The sequence below is a fragment of the Nicotiana tomentosiformis genome, chromosome 10, assembly GCF_000390325.3.
Source record: "Nicotiana tomentosiformis chromosome 10, ASM39032v3, whole genome shotgun sequence".
Lineage (NCBI taxonomy): Eukaryota > Viridiplantae > Streptophyta > Magnoliopsida > Solanales > Solanaceae > Nicotiana > Nicotiana tomentosiformis.
In genome coordinates, this window is record NC_090821.1 from 54,160,139 (window position 1) to 54,185,742 (window position 25,604).

The following is a 25,604-nucleotide window of genomic DNA, read 5'->3' on the forward strand; positions in this document are numbered from 1 at the left end:
GCCTGACGCCCAGACCTTAAAACAGAACCAAAATGGAATTTTACCCATTTTCATAAACTCTCCATTAGAGCTCGGCTTAGGTGCGATTTTGAAGAGAAAATTCAACATCAATTCATAGGTTTGTACTCTTTAACTCATTTTCTTCCATTTCTATCATCACCCATTAAATTCCTAGCCTTAATCTTTGTTCTTTCATTGAAGAAAACTTGGGATTTAGGAAGAATTGGGGGGGGGAGGGTTACAAATTGGGGATTTAGACCTCATTTTGGGGTTGGATTCCGAAACTAATTACATAATCGGGCTCAGGGGTGAATGGGTGAATGGATTTTGGTCCGAACCTCGGGTTTTGACTAAGGGGCCTGGGTCGATTTTTAACTTTTGGGGGAAAAGTTTGGGGAATCTAAATTTATGCATTGTAATTAATATTTTTAGCAATATTTGATATTATTGAGTCGTTTGTGGATAGATACGAGTGGTTTGGAGGTGGATTCTAGAGAAAAAGTGGTAATTGAGCATTGAGTGGCCTTTGGAGAGAGGTAAGTGTCGTGGTTAACCTTGACTTGAGGGAATATGACTTGTTTGTCTATTTGCTATATGTTTAAATATTGGGGAACAACGTATATGTGAGGTGACGAGTACTTATGCGTTGTAGTCGGGTTAAAGCATGCGGGTGGGGCTTGGTTTCTTGCAATTATAGCTTCCTTTGTTCATGTTATCCATGTTTAGACTAGTATTGTTAAATTGATCGTTCTTATCATGTTTATGGATCTCCTGGTGATAACTGAGTATTGATTCCGAAGTTGATGTTGATATTGTGGAACCAAATATTGAAGTAAGGCTTGTACTTTTTATTCTATCTCCCTGTTGTTATTTGTTCATTGTATTATGGTAAGGGAGAGTGTTAATGCACGAAGGGTGATGTCGTGCCATATTGCGAGTGTTAATGCATGAAGGGTGATGTCGTGTCATATTATGAGTGTTAATGCACGAAGGGTGATGCCGTGCCATGTTATGAGAGTTAATGCACGAAAGGTGATGCCGTGTCGTTTCTATTGATTTTATGGTGAGGTTGAGAGTAAAAGCAAGAAGGGTGATGCCATGCAGTTTTCCTTTACTGTGTTTACTTGTTCTTATTGGTTCATAGTATATTGGCTGTTCAAGTTACCATTCTGTTGTAGTTCTCTATCTCGTATTCCTCCCAGCATGTTCCCCTTCCCAATAGTACATGTTTAGCTGTTATTTGTACATATACTGTTAAATTGCACAGGTTTGTTATATAGGTGTCTTGTCATAGCCTCGTCACTACTTCATCGAGGTTAGGCTCGACACTTACCAGTACATGGGATTGGTTGTACTGATACTGCACTCTGCACTTTCTGTGCAGATTTTGGTATTGGTCCCAGCTGATCGAGAAGCGTAGCAGCTCGGACTGGTTCATTGGAGACTCAAGATAGATCTGTTGGCGTTCACAAACCTTGAAGTCCCCGTCTATCTTTTTAGTTTTTTTTTTTACTGTTTCTTTCGTTCAAATAGTTGTATTTCTTTCAAACTTTTACTTGTAGAAAATTCTAGAAGTTCGTGAATTGTGACTCCAGATCCGGGTGGTAGTAATTAATGAAGTTGTTATATTATTCCGCACTCGCTGTATTTCATTTTAGCTTCCTTGCTGTTATTTACTTAATTGAATAAGGATTGGATTAATAATTCTCTAACGTCGGCTTGCCTAGCAAATAGAATGTTAGGCGTCATCACGGTCCCAACGGTGAGAATTTCGAATCGTGACAATACAGTAAATAGAAAATTCACCCATTCATAGACACGACACACTAAACCTGCCATATTCACACACTAAACCAAAAATTCAGACACCAATACAATTCACAAAAAATACACTCATCCACTCACATAGGATTTCTCACACATTTTACGCTCTACAAGGAAAAACCTAACCAAAATCCCTACCTTCCTAAGCCGCAGCCGCCGTCACTATTTCACCATGTGAAGGCTCTTCTTTATGCAGCAAAATCGAGCCCCACCTTATATATTCTCTTCTCCACCTTCCTTGCTGCCTATGACCACCATGTGAATCCACACGAATTCCGCCTGTCTATCATACTAATGGTACACTGACACTCACAATTTTACAGAAAAAATAATATATTGAGTGACAATAGAGTTTCTGAATTAAAAGCAATATTATGTAACTCCTACGTTATAATCTTTTTGTGTGGCCAGTGTAATAAGGAAAGAAATTAATAAGACATATTTGAGAAAGATGTAAATAGGTTATATCTAATTTTCAGCATTTTTCCCATGGGAAAACTAAGAGAAAAAGGCCAAAAAAAAAAATGAGAGAATAGATAAATAGGAATCCTAGCATTAGAGAGTGCGACATCAAATTGTTATTATCCAACTTTTTATATTTATATATATATATATATATATATATATATATATATATATATATAGATGAGAGAGAGAGAGAGAGAGAGAGAGAGAGAGAGAGAGAGAGAGAGAGAGAGAGAGAAGTCAAAAAGTAATTAAAACAGTGGTACTAGTAAAATAACATCTCCTTTTGTAGTTTATACTCTTAACTAAGGTCACTCAAAATACAAGTAATCCCTCACGTTGGGTATTGTCATTGTTAAAACAATTGAAACTCAAAAACTGAACGAAGTGAGTACTTAAAAAATCGAACCTCTGACACAGATCCAAAGCCTATCACCCAGGGCATATTAAACCCGGTCCGAGTTCAGCCGACTCACCACCGGTCCACCACCGTGTTCCTGATCGCAACCTCTCGGCTCTCCTCTCCGGCGACTTCTCCGATCAGGTTACACTTCACTTTCCGATTTTCATTTCCTCATTCTATTACAAATTCCCTCAAATTCCTAAGTAGTGATCCAATACCTCACAAAGCCCTATTCTATATCTGTTGGATCCTTATCGCTTCACAGTTTCTATTTATCTAATTTACTAATTATTGCAGTTATTATACTCATTTTCTAGTAACTTATGTTTGTCGTGTTTATTAGTTGAATAAATGTAGTGGTTTCTTCGAAGCAGAAACACAAATGCTACAGTTATATTTTCAAATTATTACAATCTAATGAGTTGGTTACAAGCATATGATCGTAATTGAGTAGAAAAGGCAATGATTTGAGCCTGGGTAGATCCAGCATGCGTGCACCCACTGCCCCTAACTGGAACTCTATTATTTGGGGATAAACATCCGGTACTCGCAAACCACTGGTCCAGTGATGAAGCCAGGAATATCAGCTAAGGATGTTCAAAGTTTAATATATATATATATATGTATAGAAAGTGATTTTTGACCTATATGCGGTATAATTTTCTACATACAATGTAGACTTTAGATGAGGGTGTTCAACTGACTAACCTTTAGTCTATTTGGCTCGGCCACTGACTGGTCCGTTAATCTGGATTCATGCCATGTAGGGCCATTAAAGGAGGAAGCCCTACTATGGTTTTCTCCATTCGCAAGGTTCGAACTTGAGACCGATGGAGGGATCGCATCCGTCCCCACACTCCTTGGCTGTACTTGAACTCTCTGTGCGCTTAGAAAATTAACACACGCACACATATGTGTACTTTTAGGAGTCTAGGATTAAGTTTGGATAATGAAAGCTAAGATTTCATTTTTGTAGGTAGTTACAGGGGAAATCATGAACTTCCTGATGCTGAGGTCTAATCAGACTGCAGCTTCCGAGCACTCACCTGCTCGTGAAGTTCAATCGGAGCCAAACCATGCTTCCAAACCAAGTACTACTTTAGAGGGTCTTATTGCTGAAGATCCTTTTCCAGAGGGTGAGAAACACGATGGTGAGGGTAATGAATATGGGAATGTGGATGAAGATCTTGTGGATGCAAATGAGAGGACCAATTCTCGATTTGTTGCCAACCACATTGATGTTAAAGATGAAGAAGGATGGATAACTATTCCAAAGGGTAACATCTTCCTTCTTTTCTCCTTTTCTCTGAAGTCTAAGCTTTTTTGTTTTCCGCCTTGCTCTTGATGCTTGGCATCTGTATCTGTATGCCCATTACCGATTAGATGTGCTACATCACATGTCTTGGACTATATTGATACGTAGCATATGGCCATATGCATTAGTTGTTAGAAATGGAGAGTACTCTGAATTGCTTTACCACGGAGTGGGAGTTTGTTCGACATCTATAGGAAATTTCTATTTCCTTAACTGTGTGGACTCCTTATTACTCTCTGTCTGGACGAGTTGCAAGCCTCTCTGGAGTCATTTGTCTTCAAAGTTAGAAATTCTATTGCCTAAAAATCTCCAGTACAGATTGGTATAGTAGCTTTACGCCGAATTTTATAATGTCCTTCTACCTCAAGTTGTGAGAAAGAATCTTGTTAGGAGTTTAATCTACACTCCTGTTGTCAAACTATCGCTTGTATTCATCCTACTGGTCTCAATAGCGATTTTAAACTTTAGATTACCATAGTTATTATGGAAGATTGTCCATTCTTTGAAGGAGGGAAAGCACTTGTACAAATATTCTCTTCTCAGTGGACAGTTTGTGAATTCAACTCTTATGTTCTCCAAAGGTTGGGAGCTTTTCTAAGAGGGAGTCGGATGGTTTTATACCTATTGATGGCCTGCCTAGTGTCCTTTTCGGCTATATGCTCTTGGTTCCATTCAGTAAGTTACTCATGGGTGTCTGAATTGAGTGCTTGGAAACAGGGGGATCCACAATGTAAGCTATGGGTTTGGCCGAATCCAATAGCTTTGGCCTAGACCCTACATATGTGTTAAGATGTCCACTAATTATGGACAAATATTAAATTTCAAATGCAGTTATTAGCATCTGAGGTCACTGTCCTAGAATCCCGAATCCATGAAGTTCAAAATCTAGAGATTGGAAATGTTAGCATCTTTTGCCCTCCTTGTTTAAACTGAAGGGTATCATTTATAACTTTTATTGTGGATCATCACTTCAGTTCTGATAAGAATGCAGGGTAAGGTACTTTCTTTTATTCTAGTTCCCAACATTATTATATATAGTTTTGGATCATAATTACTGCAAGTATTCTGTGAATATTTTACGTATCAAACTTTTTAAAATAGGAAAGTCTGATTTGTTCCTAGCAGTGCTTGGCATTTGGCAATGGCATTTTAGCTGGATCAAACTATTAGTCAAGGATCTAAACCTTCAAAAGTTTTATCTGTAATATTCAGGAACAACACTGAAAAGTTGCATCGTGAAGAGTACTTCTGCTGTCTTCTATTTCATCTCTACTTTTTCTGTAAGCTCTTGGACTATTCAAGCTTGGGTGTACAGAAGGATTCAAATAGTCCTGACTTTCGTCTATTTCTTTTTTCACAAAATGTTGTTTTCTTCATCTTCTGAAAGCTAATATATTTTGTAATTCTGTCTTTCATATATTTATGTAATACTTAATTTTGTCTTGGATGAAATCTAATTGGTGTGCTTGATTTTTCCGTCTGACCTGTTTTATTTTTTGCTTCAATAGTGTTCGACATTCAAAATGTTTGTCCAGTAATTCAGAACTCATATCTAATGAACTAATTACCAAGTCTTGACATGCCTTTCCAGATAGGCTTCCTGATAACTGGAGTGAGGCATCAGATATATCATCCATATGCTCACTGGACCGTTTCTTTGTTATACCTGGTAGCTACAACTGTTAATCTCCTTTTCTTGTCTCCTCCTCTCCCTCTGTTTTTATATCATCGTACACCTTTTTTCAGATTTCCTCTTTTATTTATTTCTAAAATTTCATCAATTATAGGTGAACAGGTCCATATACTTGCATGTCTCTCAGCCTATAAGCAGGATACAGAAATTATTACACCTTTTAAAGTTGCGGCCGTCATGAATAAAAATGGTATAGGACAAAGCAACCAGAAACAAAATGGTAACACAGGAAGTAATTCGGGGTCTGTTTCCCCTGGAGGAGCAGTGGATGATAGTAGTGTGAGTGAGAATGGTAATGCAAAGATTGATCCTGAAAAGGAGGTTTTTGCTGGTGAATCTCTGTTGAGATTGGAAGATTACAAAAGACAAACAGAATCACTAGTACAAAGGTTTAACAATTCTCACTTTTTCGCTCGAATTGCCGAGTCTAATGAGCCTCTGTGGTCAAAAAGAAAAGCTATGGAGGAAGTCTCTGATATGAATGGAGCAGATGGCTCAGAAGCAGTAAAGACACTTAAAAAGAAGCTATCTTTGAGTACTTCCACTGATAAGGGAAACTTTGATGCTAGAACCTCTGGTGGAGTGGCAAGAAATGCTGTCAAGTGTTGTGCCCTTCCAAATGGAGATATAGTGGTATGTTTGGCAAAAATTTGTAGTGTCTGCAGTTATACTTAATCTCTAGTGAAATGTCTACAAACCAAACCACATGCCATAACCTTTTGCATTCTGTTTCTTTCATAGTGTTGGCTTTGGTATCTGCTGTCATGTTTCTGTTCTTATATTGAACTTATGCCTGCATGAACCTGTTTCCTGTTACTTAGCTCATGGTTAGCAGCTCTACAAGAAACATAGTTTCTTGATTGTATTACTTAGCACATGGTTAGCAGCTCTACAAGAAACAATTTCTTGATTGTAGGAAATGTCAACTGTGACAAAGAGGATTTACGTGGTTGAAAGCAGAGGCAGATCCAGAATTTTAACATTATGGGTTCGAGTTTGGGCTTCTACCATCGCCCATTTAATTTACTTGGTTGGAAATCTGTTATTTTGTACTTATTTAGTGGATTTTTAACATGTAGAGTCCATATATTACATGCTAGATCCACCCCTGGTTGAAAGAAGCCATATTCAGCTTGTGTTTACAAAAGTTCCAAAAATCTGCTGTTGTCCAGTCAAAACAACATCTTAGATGTGGAGATGGTGGTCTGATGTCCTACATAAGCTTTTCCACAGGGATGGAGGTTGTTTGGAAAGGAGTTCTGGGAGGGGTAACAATGGATTTTGTAGAGTGTGGTTCTTGAGAGAGCGGCATCAGTGTCCAGGAGAAGGTTGTTTGGTGTTGAATTGGATGACTCTCAAATTTTGGGTTTCTGTGAGGGTTATGAAACTTGAAAGTTCTAAATTCTAGGAAATTATGAATGTGTTCTCTCCAGGCCAAGATGGGTTCTTTAGAACAACTTACAGAAGAATGGTTTTACTGTTCAATGTAGTGCAGGGTGAGAAAGTGGATTCTACGGATCTCATCCCTTGTTATATTATCTCCTTATTCAAGTCTATAATTTCCACTGAAGACAATTATATCTACAGATCTTATGTATCAAACAAAAAACTAAAACTACAGATCTTAGACAAGTATTGTTTTAGTGGTGTGAAAGTTTAAATCAAAGTATGAAAAACGTTTCCTCTTTTCCCGCTCTTTTTGTGCTTCCAGACTTGGGATTGTATTACTTAATTGGTATGTCTTTTGCCCTGGAGAACGACTGATGTGGATTCAATTTTGTTGTCTGGAAGGATGCAGGTACTTTTACAAGTAAATGTCGGTATTGAGTTTGTGAGAGATCCGGTGCTGGAAATTCTTCAATTTGAGAAGTATCAGGAGAGAAGTTTGTCGTCTTTGAACGAGGAGAATTTGACTTATGCAAAGCAGGATCCCTGTGGTGAACTGTTGAAATGGCTACTTCCTATAGACAATTCTATTCCCCCTTCAGCACGACCTTTATCCCCGCCTCAGTTAAGTTCTAGCGCGAGCATTCGTAGTACGTCCACAAAGCCCACCTTATCTGGATCTTCTGGATCGCAGCTCTTTTCTTTTGGTAACTTTAGAAGTTACTCCATGTCTTCACTTCCACCAAATAGTGCACCACCTCCGTCTGTTACAACCTCCACTGCTGCACCAAGTTTTAGTCCAGAAGATTGGGAACGTTTTTCATTTCAAAGGTCAGTGAAGAGTGATAAGACTGGGAGTGAAGGGCTTTTATCTTTTAGAGGTGTATCTCTAGAGCCAGAAAGATTTTCTGTTCGTTGTGGTTTAGAAGGTATTTTCATTCCTGGAAGGAGATGGAGGAGGAAAATTGAAATTATTCAACCGGTAGAAATTACTTCTTTTGCTGCTGACTGCAATACAGATGATCTCCTTTGTGTCCAGATCAAGGTGGGTTTGATTCATTAGCCTGAGTAACTTCATCAACTCCCTCATTGTTTATGTATTAGAACTTTTTACTGGATATATCAATGTAGGTAGGAATCTAATGTACCTTATGGCTTGGGCATGTCTAGACGATTAATATGAAATTAGTAATCTTTGCAGAATGTTTGTCCAGCAAATGCACCTGACATTGTTGTCTACATAGATGCCGTAACAATCATTTTTGAAGAAGCTTCAAAAAGTGGTCCTCCGTTATCATTACCAATTGCATGTATTGAAGCTGGGGATGACTATAGTTTGCCAAATTTGGTCCTCAGGTTTTCTGCAGTTCATCTCCTTTATCTTTTTCTAATAAGGGTTTATCTTCTTTATCTAATTCTAACCACTATGAATAGTGCTAGTGTGCTGACTCACAACAAACTTCACTTCTTGGCCTTGTGTATGTAAATTTGTATTTAGCGCTTGAACTTTTCCTAATCTACATTTGTTTAGTGTTTATTCTTCTCTGTTACTGGGAGATTGGAACATATATTGACCATCAACAGAAACAGAAGCATCCCTTCCATTGAGGCAGGTCTTATTAAGAAATCTGAAAATATTACATCAGGATTAGAATTTCTTTAAACCTGCTGTTTTTTAGCCAATTACCAGTGATCAAGCCGAATATTGACATTGGAGGAAATTTGAATATCTTACTACTTTTCTCCAAGTATGTTTAAACTAAGTCCACTAGTCATCGGTTAGGTGTTTCTAGATTAAGGCTATTATTTTTTATTGCTAGCTTCAACTCCAGTGTTGGCCTTACTTATTGTTGGAGTTGTTATTACTGCTGGATTGAAAATCTAAAGAGAGTAACTGCAATATGCCCGCCCTTTGCAGGAGAGGTGAAGAACACTCTTTCGTTCTCAAACCAGTCAATCCCATCTTGAAGAGCTCCAGCGGCCATAGTGGAAAAACTTTTCGATCTTCACGGGTACATTCTAGAAGCGCAGCGTCAACATGGCACCATTTCTCCAATATTGAGGAAAGAATTATTGGGTCACCTACTGATCAGTATGCAGTTCTGGTATCATGTCGATGCAACTACACAGGTAGAAACTGTTTTTAGGTATTTATCCAAAAAAAAAAAGGAACTCTTTTTAGGTATATGTATCTGAAAAATATTATGGGTTATTAATCTCATTAAGTTCTCGGATCTTCTGTGGATACTTGTAGAATCAAAGTTATTCTTCAAGCAGCCAACAAGCTGGAGACCACGAATTTCTAGGGACCTTATGATCTCTGTTGCATCTGAAATGACAAAACAAACCCTTGGGTCTTTTGAAGGAGGTGCTCAGCTTCCAGTACAGGTTTGAACATGATATGAGAATACATGTATTTTTACTTGTCAAGATGAAGGTTTTCTCTTAAATTGTTCAATTTGTCAGGTCTTAACTCTTCAGGCATCAAACCTGACTTCACAAGATCTAACAATGACAGTGCTTGCTCCAGCTTCCCTTACATCCCCACCTTCTGTGGTGTCATTGAGCACTTCACCAACATCACCAATGAGTCCCTTCATTGGTTCTTCTGATTTCACAGAGAGAGTGAGTATTGATAAGCAAATAACTGCTGCTCAGAGCAATAGCTTGGTATCAGTTAATCAAGTACCGGAAGGGAAAAATCTTTCTCAATCAGTTTCATTTAGTGAGAGGGCCACTCCCATACCTGATGTGCTTCCAAATGGCGATTTAGGTTGTACACATTTATGGTTGCAGAGCAGAGTTCCCTTAGGGTAAGCATTTATCTGTTAATTTTCTTTATTGCTCATTCGAAGTTTAACCTTACACCTCTTCTTGGTGGCTTCAGATGTGTGCCCTCTCAATCTACAGCAACCATCAAACTTGAACTACTCCCCCTGACGGATGGTATAATCACACTTGATTCTTTACAGATTGATGTTAAGGAGAAAGGTATTAGCAGAGCTCAAATTGTTAAATTTATTTCCTGCCTTTTTAAATTTAAATATCCGCATTGAAGTGGTGGGATTTGGCATCAATCCCTGCCGATATATGTATTAGCAGAGCTCAAAGTTTTACATTTGTTTCCTACCTTCTATTTAAATATCCTTTGAGGTGGCAGGAATTTGGCATCAACCCCTGCCCATATACGAGTTTCCCGAAAAAGAAATGCGTGAAGGGTGGAGAGGCGGTTATAATACCTAGCCTCCTCAATACCTTGTGAATTACGAATTCACAGGTCCATCTTATTACAACACAATGAACTTATGACCAAAGGTTGCACCCTAAAGAAATAAAAGGCATGGTGATGTTGGTTTTTGCAAAAGTTTGGAAATGGATGAGCTTTTTGTTAACATTTTCACCTGAATATAAGAAATACCAGGAAGTCTGATTCATATCTTATTTCCTTTGGTTCCTTTCTCCTGCTCTTGCTTCAATTACTACTCAAAAATTAGCGCAGGATATGAGTTACACTTGCCTTGACAATTTTGTTTTGGGGTTTATTTGGATCAAAAGAACAGAGATGAGGTCAGTTAAGAGGAAAAGAAAGGAGGAGAATTTCTTTCCCATATTTGGCCTTGTGAAGGGAAAACAAAGGATTGGATGACATGACAGTAATCCTCTTAAAACGCGTATCAAGATGGAAAAGGACTGTAATTTGTTTTTATGAATATTAGAACTTATTGAGCTATGGTTTTGCCCCAATTTCGTGTGGGAAATATTAAGCTTCTGTAAATATGTGACTTTCCCCTCGTGTTAACATCCAAATTAATGACCAGATTTTCTGATAAAGAAAGAAATGAAGAAAAAATGAATACCCCACTTTAATCCTTTCCCTCTTTATGTATGTTTCTTAGTTTTCTCAATCTCAGGGTGTTTCAATTTGATGATACACTCTATTCTCCAGATCTCTACAAGCCTCCAGCATCAAATGGAACTATGCTTCAGTGAGCATGTCCAAGTTATTGAGTCCGCAACCATTTTCTTTGGTTTTATTTTTCACCTGTCCAAAGAATTTGACTGTGCTCTCCATGTGGTGTATAATCATTTTTAGCTGTCTTTATTAATTATCTGTGCCTTCCATTCTTCTTCTTCTTGCACCATCCTTGTCGGGTAGACTGCAGAAAGAAGAGTAAGCCCTTGATATAATTAGTCCATTTTGTGTTATATTTTATGAACTAATTGAGAAAATTTATTGTAAAAGTATGAGTGAACGCTTCCTCTGGTGCATGTGTCGTCTTTAATTTTTCAAAAAATTGTGGAAAATGTTCTTTTGTATGTGCTACTATCTGCTTGTTCCTTTTGATTCTTGTGGTATTGCTTGTTGATTTTCTTTGTTTGTGGTCATTTGAGTACATAGCAAGTTGAAGTCATTGTAAGAGAATGAATTTACTGAGACAAATACTCTGCATTGGCAGGTGTAACGTATATTCCCGAGCATTCGCTGAAGATTAATGCAACTTCAAGCATTTCCACTGGGATCATATGAGGTGGACTATTCAGGTTTTGGATGCGAAAGCATAAGCGGACAGAAAGATACGCTTAGTGCAAGTATCATACATAGATGATGCGCGGTTGAGATGTAAATTTGAGGTATCTCTTGTGTGATTGATGATTTTGTGTAGTTTTATTTTGTATCCGGTTTCATATGCTAGTCTTTAGAAATGGCATGTGATTGACGAACTAAAGGATAATGGATTATGCGTAGAAATTATGTCTGTACCTTTTTGTAGATGGTGTTATGTTCAATTCGAAACACCTACCAGGGGGAGAAGTGAAAAGCAAAAGGAATAGTATCATGTTTGTGTATAATTGATATTATTCTAAAGAAACAAAACCATAATTGATCAGGATGGTCAGGTCTCAGATTCTTGGAGAATTCTTGCTCTCTGTGTTTTGGGTGTTCAATCCATTTTCTTTAATTTGCTCTTTGATCTATGTCAAGTGTATCTGGTGTAACTGCTCTTGCCTTTTTACACAACCAGCTTGTCCTGATAAGCTTTTTTTTCTTCTTCTTTTCTACAAGTATCCGACGACTTCACCAAGGCGTAAAGTGTTATCTATTGAATGGTTTTCTATTTTAAGAGCTCGAATTTGAGACTTTTAGATAGATGTACAAAACATGTTTCATTCAATTTTGACGAAATAAAATGAAAATGACTCCAGTTTAACTAGACTTGCCCGTTTTTCCATTCCCTTCCCTGGTGTCCCCATATTGAGGGAACATCTTTAATATTCACTCTAGTTGCCCAATTTTTTATATTCAAAGTACTGGACTGCTATCAATGGCAAAGCCAGTATTTTCACCAAAAGAAGTCAAAATTTTAAAAAGTAAACATACATTGTGTTAAGGGGATTCAATATTTACTGTATATATATGCATAAAAAATAATAGTGATTGAAAACCCTCTTGCATTCCTTAGCTCTGCCACAGAGTACTACAACAATATGCAATTACGCCTCAATCCTAAGCTTTTTGGGATCCGTTGTATTTGGACTAGAAACTCTATTCTCTAATGTACTCTTGTTGTTTATGGTCAAAGTACATAGAGTATCAATCGTGAATTGACGTATCAAGAGCTAGTTGGGAGTGGTAGATAAGCTCATGACCTACTTAAGTCATGTCGAGCTGGTTATGGTCAGGTAATTTTTCAATAAGGCTGCTGACCTTTTGCATATGAAAGGGCGAGCCACATTTTACGTGCGTGACAGAAACATTAACCCTTTGAATTTGCAAATTGTAGAAAACTAAGCTTTCTTTTGGGAAAATTGTATTCTTGCCACCTTTCGAATATAATAACCCTCTTATGTTCTAAACTCATGTTACTCTCTTCTTACACTTGTATACGGTCAAAATCGAGTTTGCCCTTCGTGTAATTAGTCAAGATTGAAACATGATGGACTGAGGGTCGTCATTATAATATCGAGATGAGATATGAAGCCAGGTTATCGAGCTCAAGATTCAGGGACCGATCACTACCGAACTCGAGTCAATATCTAGCTCGAGTCAAAATCGAGCTATGATGTGAAGTGGTGTTATCGAGCTCAAGATCCAGAGACCGATCAATACCGAGATCGAGTCAATATCGAGCTCGAGACCCAGAGACCGACCGATACCAAGACCGACCAAGATCGAGCCAAGAGACAAAGAGCCGTTGTAGCCGCACTAGGGGAGAGAATCTCGGCGCAAATTAAGGAAAAACTAATTAACTAATCTATCATGGGATCCCACTATATATTTTTAATTATATTCAAAGTAGCGTTCTTCCACTATATTAAGAGTGACTATCATTTATGTAAGGGGATCCATACATTGATACACTCTCACATTTCAAAGATTATTGAGATTTACACACATATAGTAAAGATTATCCTTTTTTGGGTTTTGAACATTGATTCATCTTGTTCATTTATAAATCATTCTCTACTCAATTTTGGTTTGTATTAATTCCTTTTTACAGTCAATATTGGATATATTTCTACTTATTTTTCCGATTTGTACCAATTTATACCACGTATCCTTAGAACCACGTATAAATTCAACTCTATCCGTTTTCGGATAAACAGTTTGGCGCCCACCGTGGGGCCAAGGATAACAGTGGTTATTTGGTACGAATCTCTACAAAACACACCATTTTACACTTGCTCTTGGAAGTGTTTTTGATTTCAGGTTAAAAACGACGAACTCTCAATTAATGGCCCAACCTATCGACAACGAAGCTAGCCTTCAAGATGAGAACAACAACCTGGCGACCGGGGATGAAAGGCCACTCGTCGATCCCGTTGGAGCTCGGGCCGTAGATCCAATTGACGTTAATTCACATGTGGCCATCGAGGCGAACCAACGTTCCGACCCCGAAAACAGCATTCATGGTGGAACTCGATCTGCAGTTCGAAATACCCAAAATGTTGGAGAAAAAGGGATCAGTCTGCGTATGATTTTTGAAATGTTGCAAGCTCAACAAGTAGCAATAGCTCAGTTGCAGAGCTAAACCCAGGCACCAAGCAGGGTCGAGCCCGGTCCACCTCGAGAAGTCACCCACAAAACGGGGCCAGTTGTAGTAAAATCAAATGAACAAGAATCAGGGACTAATCCCGAAATTATTAGGATGCTCGAGGAACTAACAAAACGAATTGAGTCAGGAGAAAAGAGGATTGAAGCAAACGACAAAAAAGTAGAAACTTATAACTCCAGGGTTGATCAGATCCCGGGGATACCACCGGTATTGAAGGGCTTGGATTCCAAAAAATTCGTACAAAAGCCTTCCCCCCGAGCGTGGCTCCCAAACCGATCCCCAAGAAGTTCTGCATGCCCTAAATTCCTAAATATAATGGGACGACCGACCCCAACGAACATGTCACATCTTACACATATGCCATTAAAGGGAACGATCTAGAAGACGACGAGATCGAATCCGTATTATTGAAGAAGTTTGGGGAAGCCCTGTCAAAAGGGGAAATGGTATGGTATCATAATTTACCGCCTAACTCTATCGATTCTTTTGCTATGCTTGCAGATTCTTTCGTAAAAAGCACATGCCGGAGCCATAAAGGTCGAGACTAAGAAGTCGGACCTTTTCAAGGTAAAGCAAAAATATAACAAGATGCTAAGAGAGTTCGTATCTTGTTTCCAAATGGAGCGAATGGATCTACCACCGGTCACGGACGATTAGGTTGTTCAAGCTTTCACTCAAGGTCTGAATGAACGAAGCTCGATGGCTTCACGACAGTTGAAGTAGAACTTGATCGAGTACCCAGCTGTTACCTGGGCCGATGTACACAATCGATATCAATCGAAGATTAGAATTGAAGACGACCAGTTGGGTTCTGGGTTCATTATTAAAAGGGACATCGACCGAGAACTAAGGTCGAACAAGGACTGATATCAGCCGTATAACGGAGATCGTAGGGATAGCGAACCTGCATGCAACTCCGTACGAGGCGAAATGAGAAGTGATCGAGACTAGGGGTCTCGGGGGCTGATGAACAAGAATAGGTTCTACAGGCATACCGGACCTAAAGAAGCACCACGTTTATCAGAATATAATTTCAACATCGATGCATTCGCCATCGTGTCGGCTATCGGACGCACCAAAGATACTAAGTGGTCTCGACCTCTACAGTCTGATCCAGCCTAGAGAAATCCCAATCAAATGTGCAAATATCATGGCACCCATGGCCACAGAACTGAAGACTGTATGCAGTTGAGAGAGGAGGTAGCCCGGTTATTCAATGAAAGGCACCTTCGAGAATTTTTAAGTGATCGGGCCAAAAACCATTTCAAAAATAGAGATTTCAATAGACAAAACGAACAAGAAGAGCCACAACACATCATCTACATGATCATCGGAGGGGTCGATATCCCCTAGGGGTCGGTGCTTAAACGCACTAAGATGTCGATTGTAAGTGAGAAACGATCTCGTACTTACGATTACACACCTAAAGGAACCTTGTCCTTTAGTGACGAATACGCGAAAGGAATCATGCAACCCCATAACGATGCGCTGGTAATATCTGTACTTATGAATAAAACTCAAGTTAGCGTGTGTTAATTGATCCAGGTAGTTCGGCCAACATCATTCGATCAAGGGTCATAGAGCAACTCAGTCTACAGGACCAGGTCATGCCCGCAACCCTGGTACTGAACGGATTTAATATGGCAAGTGAAACTAATAAGGGCGAGATAATCTTGCCAGTATATATGCTCTGGATCATCCAAGAAATGAAGTTCCACGTGATCGAGGGCGATATGAGATACAACGCCATGTTCAGGAGGCCATGGATCCACAACATGAAAGCAGTGCCCTCGACCCTTCACCATGTTCTCAAATTCCCAACATCGGAGGGAATCAAAATGGTCTACGGGGAGAAACCGATCGCAAAATAAATATTTGTCGTCGATGAAGTGATTCTGATATCTTCACTATCATCGACAAAGGGATCAGATTTGAAGGGGAGACGGGATACCAAATAGCAATCACAAACGCCAGCCTCGACCTAACTAGAGAATCAGAAGACTGACGAAGATGATGACTATGGGGTCCCTCGATCCTTCGTGGTCCCCCATGATTCTGACGCTACCCAATCAACCGTCAAAGAACTATAGCAAATCACGCTAATCAAACATCTGCCCGAATGAAAGGTATACCTGGGCATGGGGTTAGATCCCGAGCTCAGGAAAAGGCTTATTCAATTTCTTATAGCTAATATGAACTGTTTCGCTTGGTCCCATCTTGACATAACAGGGATCCCACCGGAAATAACCACTCATAGACTAAGCTTGGATCCGAAATTCCATCCGGTAAAGCAAAAAATAAGGCTCCAGTCTGAGGTCAAACATGTCTTCATCAAAGACAATGTAACCAAACTTCTTAAAATAGGATCCATTCGAGAAGTAAAATATCCCGAATGGCTAGCAAATGTGGTGGTAGTCCCTAAGAAGGGTAACAAACTTAGAACGTGTATAGATTATAAAGACCTAAATAAAGCATGCCCTAAGGATTCTTTTCCTTTGCCTAATATCGATCGTATGATCGATGCCACACTCGGCCACGAGATTCTCAGTTTTCTCGATGCCTACTCCGAGTACAACCATATACAGATGAACCCGGAGGATCAGGAAAAGACCTCGTTTATCACTAAGTACGGTACCTACTATTATAACGTGATGCCATTAGGCCTAAAAATGCTAGTTCAACTTATCAACACCTAGTAAACCGAATGTCCTAAAAACAAATAGGAAAATCAATGGAAGTTTATATTGATGATATGTTAGTTAAGTCCCTGCGAGCAGAGGACCATTTAAAACATTTGCAGGAAACTTTCGACATACTGAGGGATTACGATATGAAGCTCAACCCCGAAAAATATGCATTCAAAGTTGGCTCGGGCAAGTTTCTTGGTTTCATGGTATCCAATCAGGGAATCGAGATCAACCCCGATAAAATAAAAGCTATCAAGGACATCACAGTAGTAGATAATGTAAAGGCCGTGCAGAGACTAACGAGACGGATAGCCTCCCTAGGACGATTCATTTCGAGATCCTCAGATAGGAGCCACTGATTTTTCTCACTACTTAAGAAGAAAAGCAACTTTGCATGGACACCGGAATGTCAGCAGGCTTTGGAGGAACTGAAGCGGTATTTATCGAGCCCGCCTTTACTTCATACCCCGAAAATGGACGAACAACTTTACTTATACTTAGTTATCTCGGAGATAGAGGTAAGTGGGGTCCTGGTTCGAGAAGAACGAGGTACGCAATTCCCTATTTATTATGTCAGTCGGACCTTAGGCGAGGCCAAACCTAGGTATCCACGCTTAGAAAAATTAGTGCTTGCTTTAATAAGCGCCTCTAGGAAACTAAAACCATATTTCCAATGTCATCTGATACATGTTGTAACAACTTATCCTCTTCGAAGTATTTTGCACAAACCTGAGCTTTCGGGTCAATTGGCCAAATGGGCCATAGAAATCGGCGGGTACGATATTGAGTATCGACCCCATACCGCTATCAAATCTCAAATCTTGGCGAACTTCGTGGCTGACTTTACGTCGGCCTTCATACCCAAGATTGAAAAAGAACTACTAATAAAATCGGGTACCTCTTCAGGAGTCTGGACCCTATTTACGGACGGTGCCTCGAACGCAAAGGGGTCCGGACTAGGCATCGTACTAAAATCACCCACAAGTAATGTAGTTAGACAGTCTATCAGAACTATAAAATTGACTAACAATGAGGCCGAGTATGAGGCCATGATTGCAGGTCTCGAACTAGACAGAAGCTTGGGAGCGGAGGTCGTAGAGGCTAAGTGTGAATCCCTCATCGTGGTAAACCAAGTTAACGGGACTTTCGAAGTCCGAGAAGATCAAATGCAGAGGTACTTGGATAAATTACATGTGACTTTACATCGATTTAAAGAATGGACTTTGCAACATATACCCCGAGAACAGAACAGCGAGGCCGACATCCTTGCAAACTTAGGTTCATCGGCCGAAGATGACGAACTCAACTGGGGGACTATCGTACAACTCATAAGATCGGTGATCGAAGAAGGTCACGCCAAGATAAACTCCATAAGTCTAACCTGGGATTGGAGAAACAAATATATAGAGTACTTCAAGAACGGGAAGCTTCCATCAGATCCAAAGGAATCGAGAGCTTTGCGCATAAAGGAAACACGGTTCACCCTGTCCGAAGATGGAACGCTGTTTAGAAGGACGTTCGATGGACCATTGGCAATATATTTGGGACCAGAAGATACTGATTACATCCTACAGGAAATTTACGAGGGCACTTGTGGAAACCATTCAGGTGCCGATTCGCTGGTCCACAAAGCAATCAGAGCAGGGTATTATTGGACTGATATGGGTAAGTATGCAAGGGAGTTCGTTCAAAAATGCGACAAATGCCAAAGATATGCGCCCATGATTCATCAACCCGGGGAGCTACTCCACTCGGTCCTATCTCCATGGCCTTTCATGAAATGAGGAATGAACATCGTCGACCCCCTCCCATCGGCCCCAGGTAAAGCTCAGTTTATTTTGTTTATGACTGATTATTTCTCTAAATGGGTTGAAGCACAGGTTTTAGAGAAAGTTAGAGAAAAAGAAGTGATAGACTTCATTTGGGACCACATCATATGTCGATTCGGGATGCTAGCCAAGATTGTATGTGATAATGGAAAATAATTCATCGGCAGCAAAGTAACTAAATTTTTCAAGGATCACAAGATCAAAAGGATCCTATCAACACCGTATAATCCTAGTGGGAGCGGACAAGCCGAATCGACCAACAAAACCATCATCCAAAATCTTAAGAAGAGATTGACCGACACCAAAGGAAAATGGAGAGAAATACTACCCGAGGTCCTATGGGCATATCGCACAGCATCGAATTCTAGTACTGGAGCAACGCCATTCTCGTTGGTTTATGGCGCCGAAGATCTGATCCCGGTTGAGGCCAGAGAACCTAGCATCAGGTTTCGATATGCAACAAAGGAGTCAAATAACGAGACCATGAACACAAGCCTAGAATTATTGGACGAAAGACGAGAGGTCGCTCTCGTCCGATTGGCCGCCCAAAAAAAGCGGATCGAAAGGTACTACAATCGAAGAACCAATCTTCGACATTTTAAAATCGGGGACTTGGTGCTAAGGAAAGTCACTCTCAACACTCGAAATCCGAATGAAGGAAAACTGGGTCCAAATTGGGAAGGACCATATCATGTTCTCGAAATCATCGAAAAAGGATCCTACAAGCTCGGTGTGATAAACAAAAAATAACTACCGAGTAATTGGAACGTATCGCACCTAAAACGATACTACTGCTAAGGTACGACCCTCCCATGTTAATTTGTTTTTCGAAATTAACCCTTGCAGGTGTTCGACCAGAAACATGGATGGATTCTTCAACTCGAAGCCTTTAGGTCTGAAAGCACGCATTGTACTTTTTTTTTCCTTAGACCGATTTTGTCCCAAATTAGTTTTTCGGCAAGGTTTTTAATGAGGCAACCATTGATCGTTCTAACTTAGAGCAATTCAACAGTATTTGAGGCCTCTTTACAATCAATATCAAATACTGGGGGGCATTTCCCTCGAGTATATCAAGTTCGATGCAAGAAAGTTACTTCATGACAACAGGGTCACGATAGAAAAAATTTGTAAGGGCCAAATGGTCAAACGAACCATGCCCGCGTAATTTGCTCGAGCCCTCGCATAAAACATGAACACATGAAAAAATTGTATTCTTGCCACCTTTAGAATATAATAACCCTCTTATGTTCTAACCTCATGTTACTCTCTTCTTACACTTGTATACGGTCAAAACCGAGTTTGTCATTCGTGTAATTAGTCAAGATTGGAACATGATGGACCGAGGGTCGTCATTATAATATCAAGATGAGATATGAAGCTAGGTTATCGAGCTCAAGATTCAGGGACCGATCAATATCGAGCTCGAGTCAATATCGAGCTCGAGTCAAAACCGAGTTATGATGTGAAGTGGTGTTATCGAGCTCAAGATCCAGAGACCGATCAATACCGAACTCGAGTCAATATCGAGCTCGAGACCTAGAGACCGACCGATACCAAGACCGACCAAGATCGAGCCAAGAGACAAAAAGCCATTGTAGCCGCACTAGGGGAGAGAATCTCGGCGGGAATTAAGGAAAAACTAACTAACTAATCTATCATGTGATCCCACTATGTATTTTTAATTATATCCAAAGTAGGGTTCTTCCGCTATATTAAGAGTGACTATCATTTATGTAAGGGGATCCATACATTGATACACTCTCACATTTCAAAGATTATTGAGATTTACACACATATAGTAAAGATTATCTTTTTTTGAGCTTTGGACATTGATTCATCTTGTTCATTTATAAATCATTCTCTACTCAATTTTGGTTTGTATTAATTCCTTTTTACAGTCAATATTGGATATATTTCTACTTATTTTTCCGATTTGTACCAATTTATACCACGTATCCTTAAAACCACGTATAAATTCAACTCTATCCGTTTTTCGAATAAGCAACATTGTTACATGTGGAACCCACATCTTCCAAAATTTTATTTTCACTTGTTTCGGTTGATTCAAAATTTGAACTTATATAACGCATTTAAATTAATGCTATAGTATTCACAGTCAATTATTTGAAATTATAGTAGATTTCTTTATACACACACATATATATATATATATATATATATATATATATATATATATATATATATATAAAAGTGATCCATAGACTATCTGCTCCTTACACCTTAGATGATTTGCTCCTTAACAATTTAGTTTAGACTTTACACTTTAGGATGTGTACTTTGTACACCCATACATAATATTGTTTTCCTTAAATGTTCATTTATATATTTAGCTACGACTCCTTATAACTGAGTATATACTGTAATGTATATATGTTACTTATTATGTTTGGGCACTTAAACTAATTTCTCTTGCATTTTTCTGTTGACTTCTATACAAATTTTAAGGGATATTTTATAATTTTTTAATATTTTAACTTTTTGAGGTTTAGATCTCAAAGACAATGACTAATGGTTTTACAACTGCAACAATACGCTCACCCTACTATAGTTAGTAAAATGCAATACTTTTGCCCTTGTCTTTTAAAACATTGCATGCCAAATAACCGAACGAGAAGTCTTACATGTTAACGCTAAATAATAGAATTATATAGAGCAGTATCACGGATCGAAATCACAAATCGCAACTTACAACTAATGAGCAACTACTATCAAATGAAACATCTCCAATAAACTATTAAACAACAAAAGAAATATCATAATAGGTTCATACCATAGCTATAAATAATATCTAAACACAGTTAAAATATCAAAAAATTGATCTAAAAGTCTAAAATATGTAAATTGTTGTATCCACGAAGCATTTCCTCTCTCTCTTGTTGACAGCTAAAAGGCTAATTAGTCATCTTACAATAAGTTGTCAATGATGTTAGGTTTTTATGGAAGATTACTGTTTGAAACTAAGACAAAATAATGGGAACATAAGAGTTGACAAAATAGCCGCACCATTAAAATGACAAGAGCAACCAGAGTATGTGTCATGTGTTAGATATAAATAAAATAAATAAGAATTTGAAGTGGCTATATATGCCATACATAAAAATGGTCTTCTTGTTTTCATTTAATTTGCTTCTCAATTTCTCTTACTTTAGGATAACCTTTTTTTTCCTCTTACATCTTTTCTTAAATTATCCTTATATTGTAGACACACTTGAGCCTCATGCGGCACTCATACTTTATCACATATATTTGATTTTATATTCTAGAATCTTGACCATTTTGCTAATGTTTTGAATTAGTTGAAAAGCAAGTTATTTGTTAGGCATTTAGATGCGTCTTTTTGAGTTGAAGTTAAAAATAAAAAAACATCAAGTTTTGTTTGAACTTGAAATTTGTTTTGGGCATTTCTTTTTTGGTAGTATAAGTTGAAGATTTATCAGTACGAATTAATGTTTCACTTAGAATATACTTTCAGAAAAATATAAAGTAAAGTAGAAAGCTCCTGAAGGAGATGTAACAAAACAAAAAGAAATATCAATTTCAATATTTCCACTTCAAGTTTAAACACTACTAGAAATTCGGTAAAAACCGACCAAAAAAACCGACCAACGTTGGTCGGTAATGGCAAAAAACTGACCAAAACGCGACCATTTACATGTGGACGGTATTTTTGTGGTCGGAAAGGAATACCGACCAAAGTTGGTCGGAAATTACCGACCAACTTTGGTCGGTCAATTAAATTCAAAAAAAAATATTGCAAAAAAAACCGACCAAAGTTGGTCGGTTTTTTCCGACCAAAGTTGGTCGGTATTTTAATTATGTAAAAAAAAAATTCACCATCTGGGAATCGAATCGGGGTCTGTACTGTGGCAGAATACTATTCTACCACTAGACCATTTGTACATTTTGTTTTAAGACTGTCTTTTATTTGATTTATACTTTTTAATCGTATTTTCGCACGAAAATAACCGACCAAAGTTGATCGGTTTTATTAAAAAGTAAAATTACCGACCAAAGTTGGTCGGTTTTTTTAAATGACCCGCCGAATTAACCGACCAATTTTGGTCGGTTTTTTAATATTAATTTTTATTTATATTAATTGAAAAACCGACCAAAGTTGGTCGGTTTCTTGAAACATAAATTTCGCGGGACTCAAAAATAATTTCCCGCATTTTTGCGCCAAAGAAAACCGACCAAAGTTGGTCGGTTTCGTAAAAAAAAGAATTTTAAAAAAATATTTGAAAAACTGACCAACTTTGGTCGGTTTTTTGGTCGGTTTTTTTACCGACCAAAGTTGGTCGGTCGACCTTGGTCGCTTTTTGCCGAATTTCTAGTAGTGAAATACTGAAGATGTGTATTTACAAATCTTAAAATAATGATCTATTCACCGGCCATTAATTTTATTATACTAATATTCCAATGTTTAACCTAGTGCATGTATAATGTTGATGAGTTAGGAGATTTTATACGACACGTTACCTTCGGTATTTGGTTACCTACATAAAAAATATTGCTTCATATTTCTTCGACCTTAAGCCCTTTTCTTTTTACACAGCTAGCCACTTATTTTGAATGTAGTCTAATTGGAATGAATTATCTTTTCAATAAAATATTCAAGAAAAAAAGGGGTTTCGAAAGAGAAGAATATGTTGTAGTTAATTTGCTTAGCGGAATACATCATGAAACTTGGAATTAATTAATACAAACACTACTAGAGAATAGATTTTTTGCTCCATCTATTTAATTTAATATGTTGTAACATATTATTTATTTTATTTTTCAGGTTACTAATGTTACTAACTCTTTCTGTTCCATTTTATATGGTACACTTTCAACTTCAAGTCAATTTTTTAATATTCAGAAACTCTTTAATTTTAAACTATTCATTTTAACAGTGAAAATTTCACTGATAATGTATCCTTTCAGATGCCAATACTTGTAATAACCTACTTCTTCCTCTTTTTTTCTTCTTTCTTTTTCTTAACTGATAATTGACTATATATAATACAATGTGATGCCTTCTTATAACGAGAATGATATTGTGAGCCGAAGAATTGGTTAAGATGATTAGTTTCATTGTTTAAGTAATAGGACTAACTCGTCATTAGCGCATAAATTAGTTTTTCTTTTCTGTCAATAAGCGAACACGAAGTGTGATAAAAAAATCAATTTAATCAAAATATCAATTAAATAAGTTGAGATAGTCCAAACTAAAGACTTGCTAGTATATTATTTGATCTAATATAATAATCTTGCTAATAAACCACGAAATATTGGGAGGGTGAGGACGTACGGACAATATCGCTAAAAATCTTTTTGCAGGGGTTTAAAAATTTAAAATAATAATACTTAATTAATAAAAAAACAAAGTCTTCGGGGGTATATACTTAAAAATCCTCCAAAGCTCAAATCAAAGGAAAGGAAAAAAGAAATTATCACGAAAAAAAAAACTAGATATAATAATAGTAATAACATAACAATAACAATAACAATAATCTATACTATATTAAAAACTCAAAGACCCTTAGCAAAATGTCGTTCGCCTTTTTTACCCTTTAGGAAAAGGTTTCACATTAGACAAAGTTGTAATTTTATTAACTTTCCTAATATCTAGCACTTTAAAATCAACTAAAATTTTGGTTATTAAATATTTCTTATTAAACTAGGTAAAAAGTCATAATATTTAGGACTTTAAAATCAATAAAAAAAAATTCCTTATATAAATTTTTTCTTATTTTAAATTGTTAGTATCTTACTTCTATAAATAAAACGATAATAATAACGTGTAGATGCCCTAGTATTCTCCAACCACAAATTGAAGAGAGTATATGGACAGAGATATTAACACATATCTTACGTCTTATTTTTGCTTTTGGGGGAATTATTCTTGCACCTCTTTAATTTCATATTGATAATGTTAAAGTCACATATTTTATATTATATATTTTTCATCAACTCATTTTAAAAGTATGACGTTGAACATGAAATTTTTTCCATAATATATTTAAACTCTAGAAAAAAATGTCTATAACTCTTTTTTGTTTTGTTTGGTTGTGCATAAAAAATTTATACACCTATGGTCCTATACCGAGTTACTTGAATAAAAAGTCTCTATATCCTTTTCTATTCCATTTACTATTTAGCTAAAACTAAAATAAAGAATGTAGTATATATTATTCTATTATATTTCTTTATTTTTGTTATTCGTTATACGAACATGAATATATACAATAAATTTTATTATCTTCTACCTTCATGAGCCGTTCTATATATTTTTATATTTATTTTGGTTTAATGTGTAAGAAACTATAAGCAATTATTAGAAGATACATTGAAATTTATTTTTCATATTATGCTAACTAGCATGAAGGATAAATGCACGACTATAGACAATAGGGTAGCCTAATTTCGCCTTACCAACCCCAAAAAAACTATAATACAGGCCTAGATCGTTTGTATAGATAATATTTTTGGTCTAAGATCAAAAGTTGAGAGAAAAATAGCCAAGATCGTACGTTAAGGTCCCTAAGCAATCACTTAGTGGAAAAGAAAGTGATCGAGCGATGACAACCAGGAGTAGATAAAAGACAATATTTGATTGTCCATAAAACTCGGTAAATATAAAAGATAACATTTGATACATTCAAATATAGAATCTGCTAGACGCATGGTTATGGATGGAGAAAGAAAGCTCTCTATAATAAATAAAAAAAAGTAGAATATGGATGCTATTTTGCGATAGTGAGTTTTTTTAATCCGTTAGAATAACTTCTACAATATTTTTTATCGATTAAGAAAAAAATATTTGAATAGACCTCTTATATAAGTTAATTTATGCCTTTTAGAATGAGCTTGAGAATATATAACTTTTCAATTATTTTTAGTTAACTTTTAAATCTCCAATAAGGTTATATGTTCTTGTTGAAACT

At 37.3% G+C, this 25,604-nt stretch overlaps 1 protein-coding gene across 3 annotated transcripts; it reads left to right on the forward strand.

Annotated features, from left to right (window-relative positions):
• The first annotated feature begins 2,597 nt into the window (after positions 1 to 2,597).
• LOC104102883 (uncharacterized) lies at positions 2,598 to 11,978 on the forward strand. 3 transcript variants are annotated; one of them, XM_009610727.4, is made up of 11 exons: positions 2,598 to 2,833; positions 3,669 to 3,969; positions 5,599 to 5,676; positions 5,795 to 6,333; positions 7,499 to 8,131; positions 8,288 to 8,442; positions 9,005 to 9,216; positions 9,341 to 9,474; positions 9,553 to 9,899; positions 9,974 to 10,077; positions 11,544 to 11,978. In XM_009610727.4, exons 2-11 carry the CDS (start codon positions 3,687 to 3,689, stop codon positions 11,612 to 11,614), a joined length of 2,556 nt encoding a protein of 851 aa, XP_009609022.1. In that variant the 5' UTR covers positions 2,598 to 2,833; positions 3,669 to 3,686; the 3' UTR covers positions 11,615 to 11,978. The 3 variants fall into 3 exon arrangements, with proteins under 3 accessions (XP_009609022.1, XP_009609023.1, XP_018628574.1); XM_009610728.4 differs by having other exon boundaries at positions 3,679 to 3,969; XM_018773058.3 differs by lacking the exon at positions 3,669 to 3,969 and having other exon boundaries at positions 2,600 to 2,833.
• The last annotated feature ends 13,626 nt before the right edge of the window (positions 11,979 to 25,604 follow it).

Excerpts from the sequence above, each read along its gene's own strand:
- LOC104102883 (XM_009610727.4), top strand. The coding sequence starts at position 3,687 with ATGAACTTCCTGATGCTGAGGTCTAATCAGACTGCAGCTTCCGAGCAC. Across the intron at positions 8,132-8,287 it reads TCCTTTGTGTCCAGATCAAG|AATGTTTGTCCAGCAAATGC; the intron begins GTGGGTTTGATT and ends TAATCTTTGCAG. Across the intron at positions 9,217-9,340 it reads ATGTCGATGCAACTACACAG|AATCAAAGTTATTCTTCAAG; the intron begins GTAGAAACTGTT and ends GGATACTTGTAG.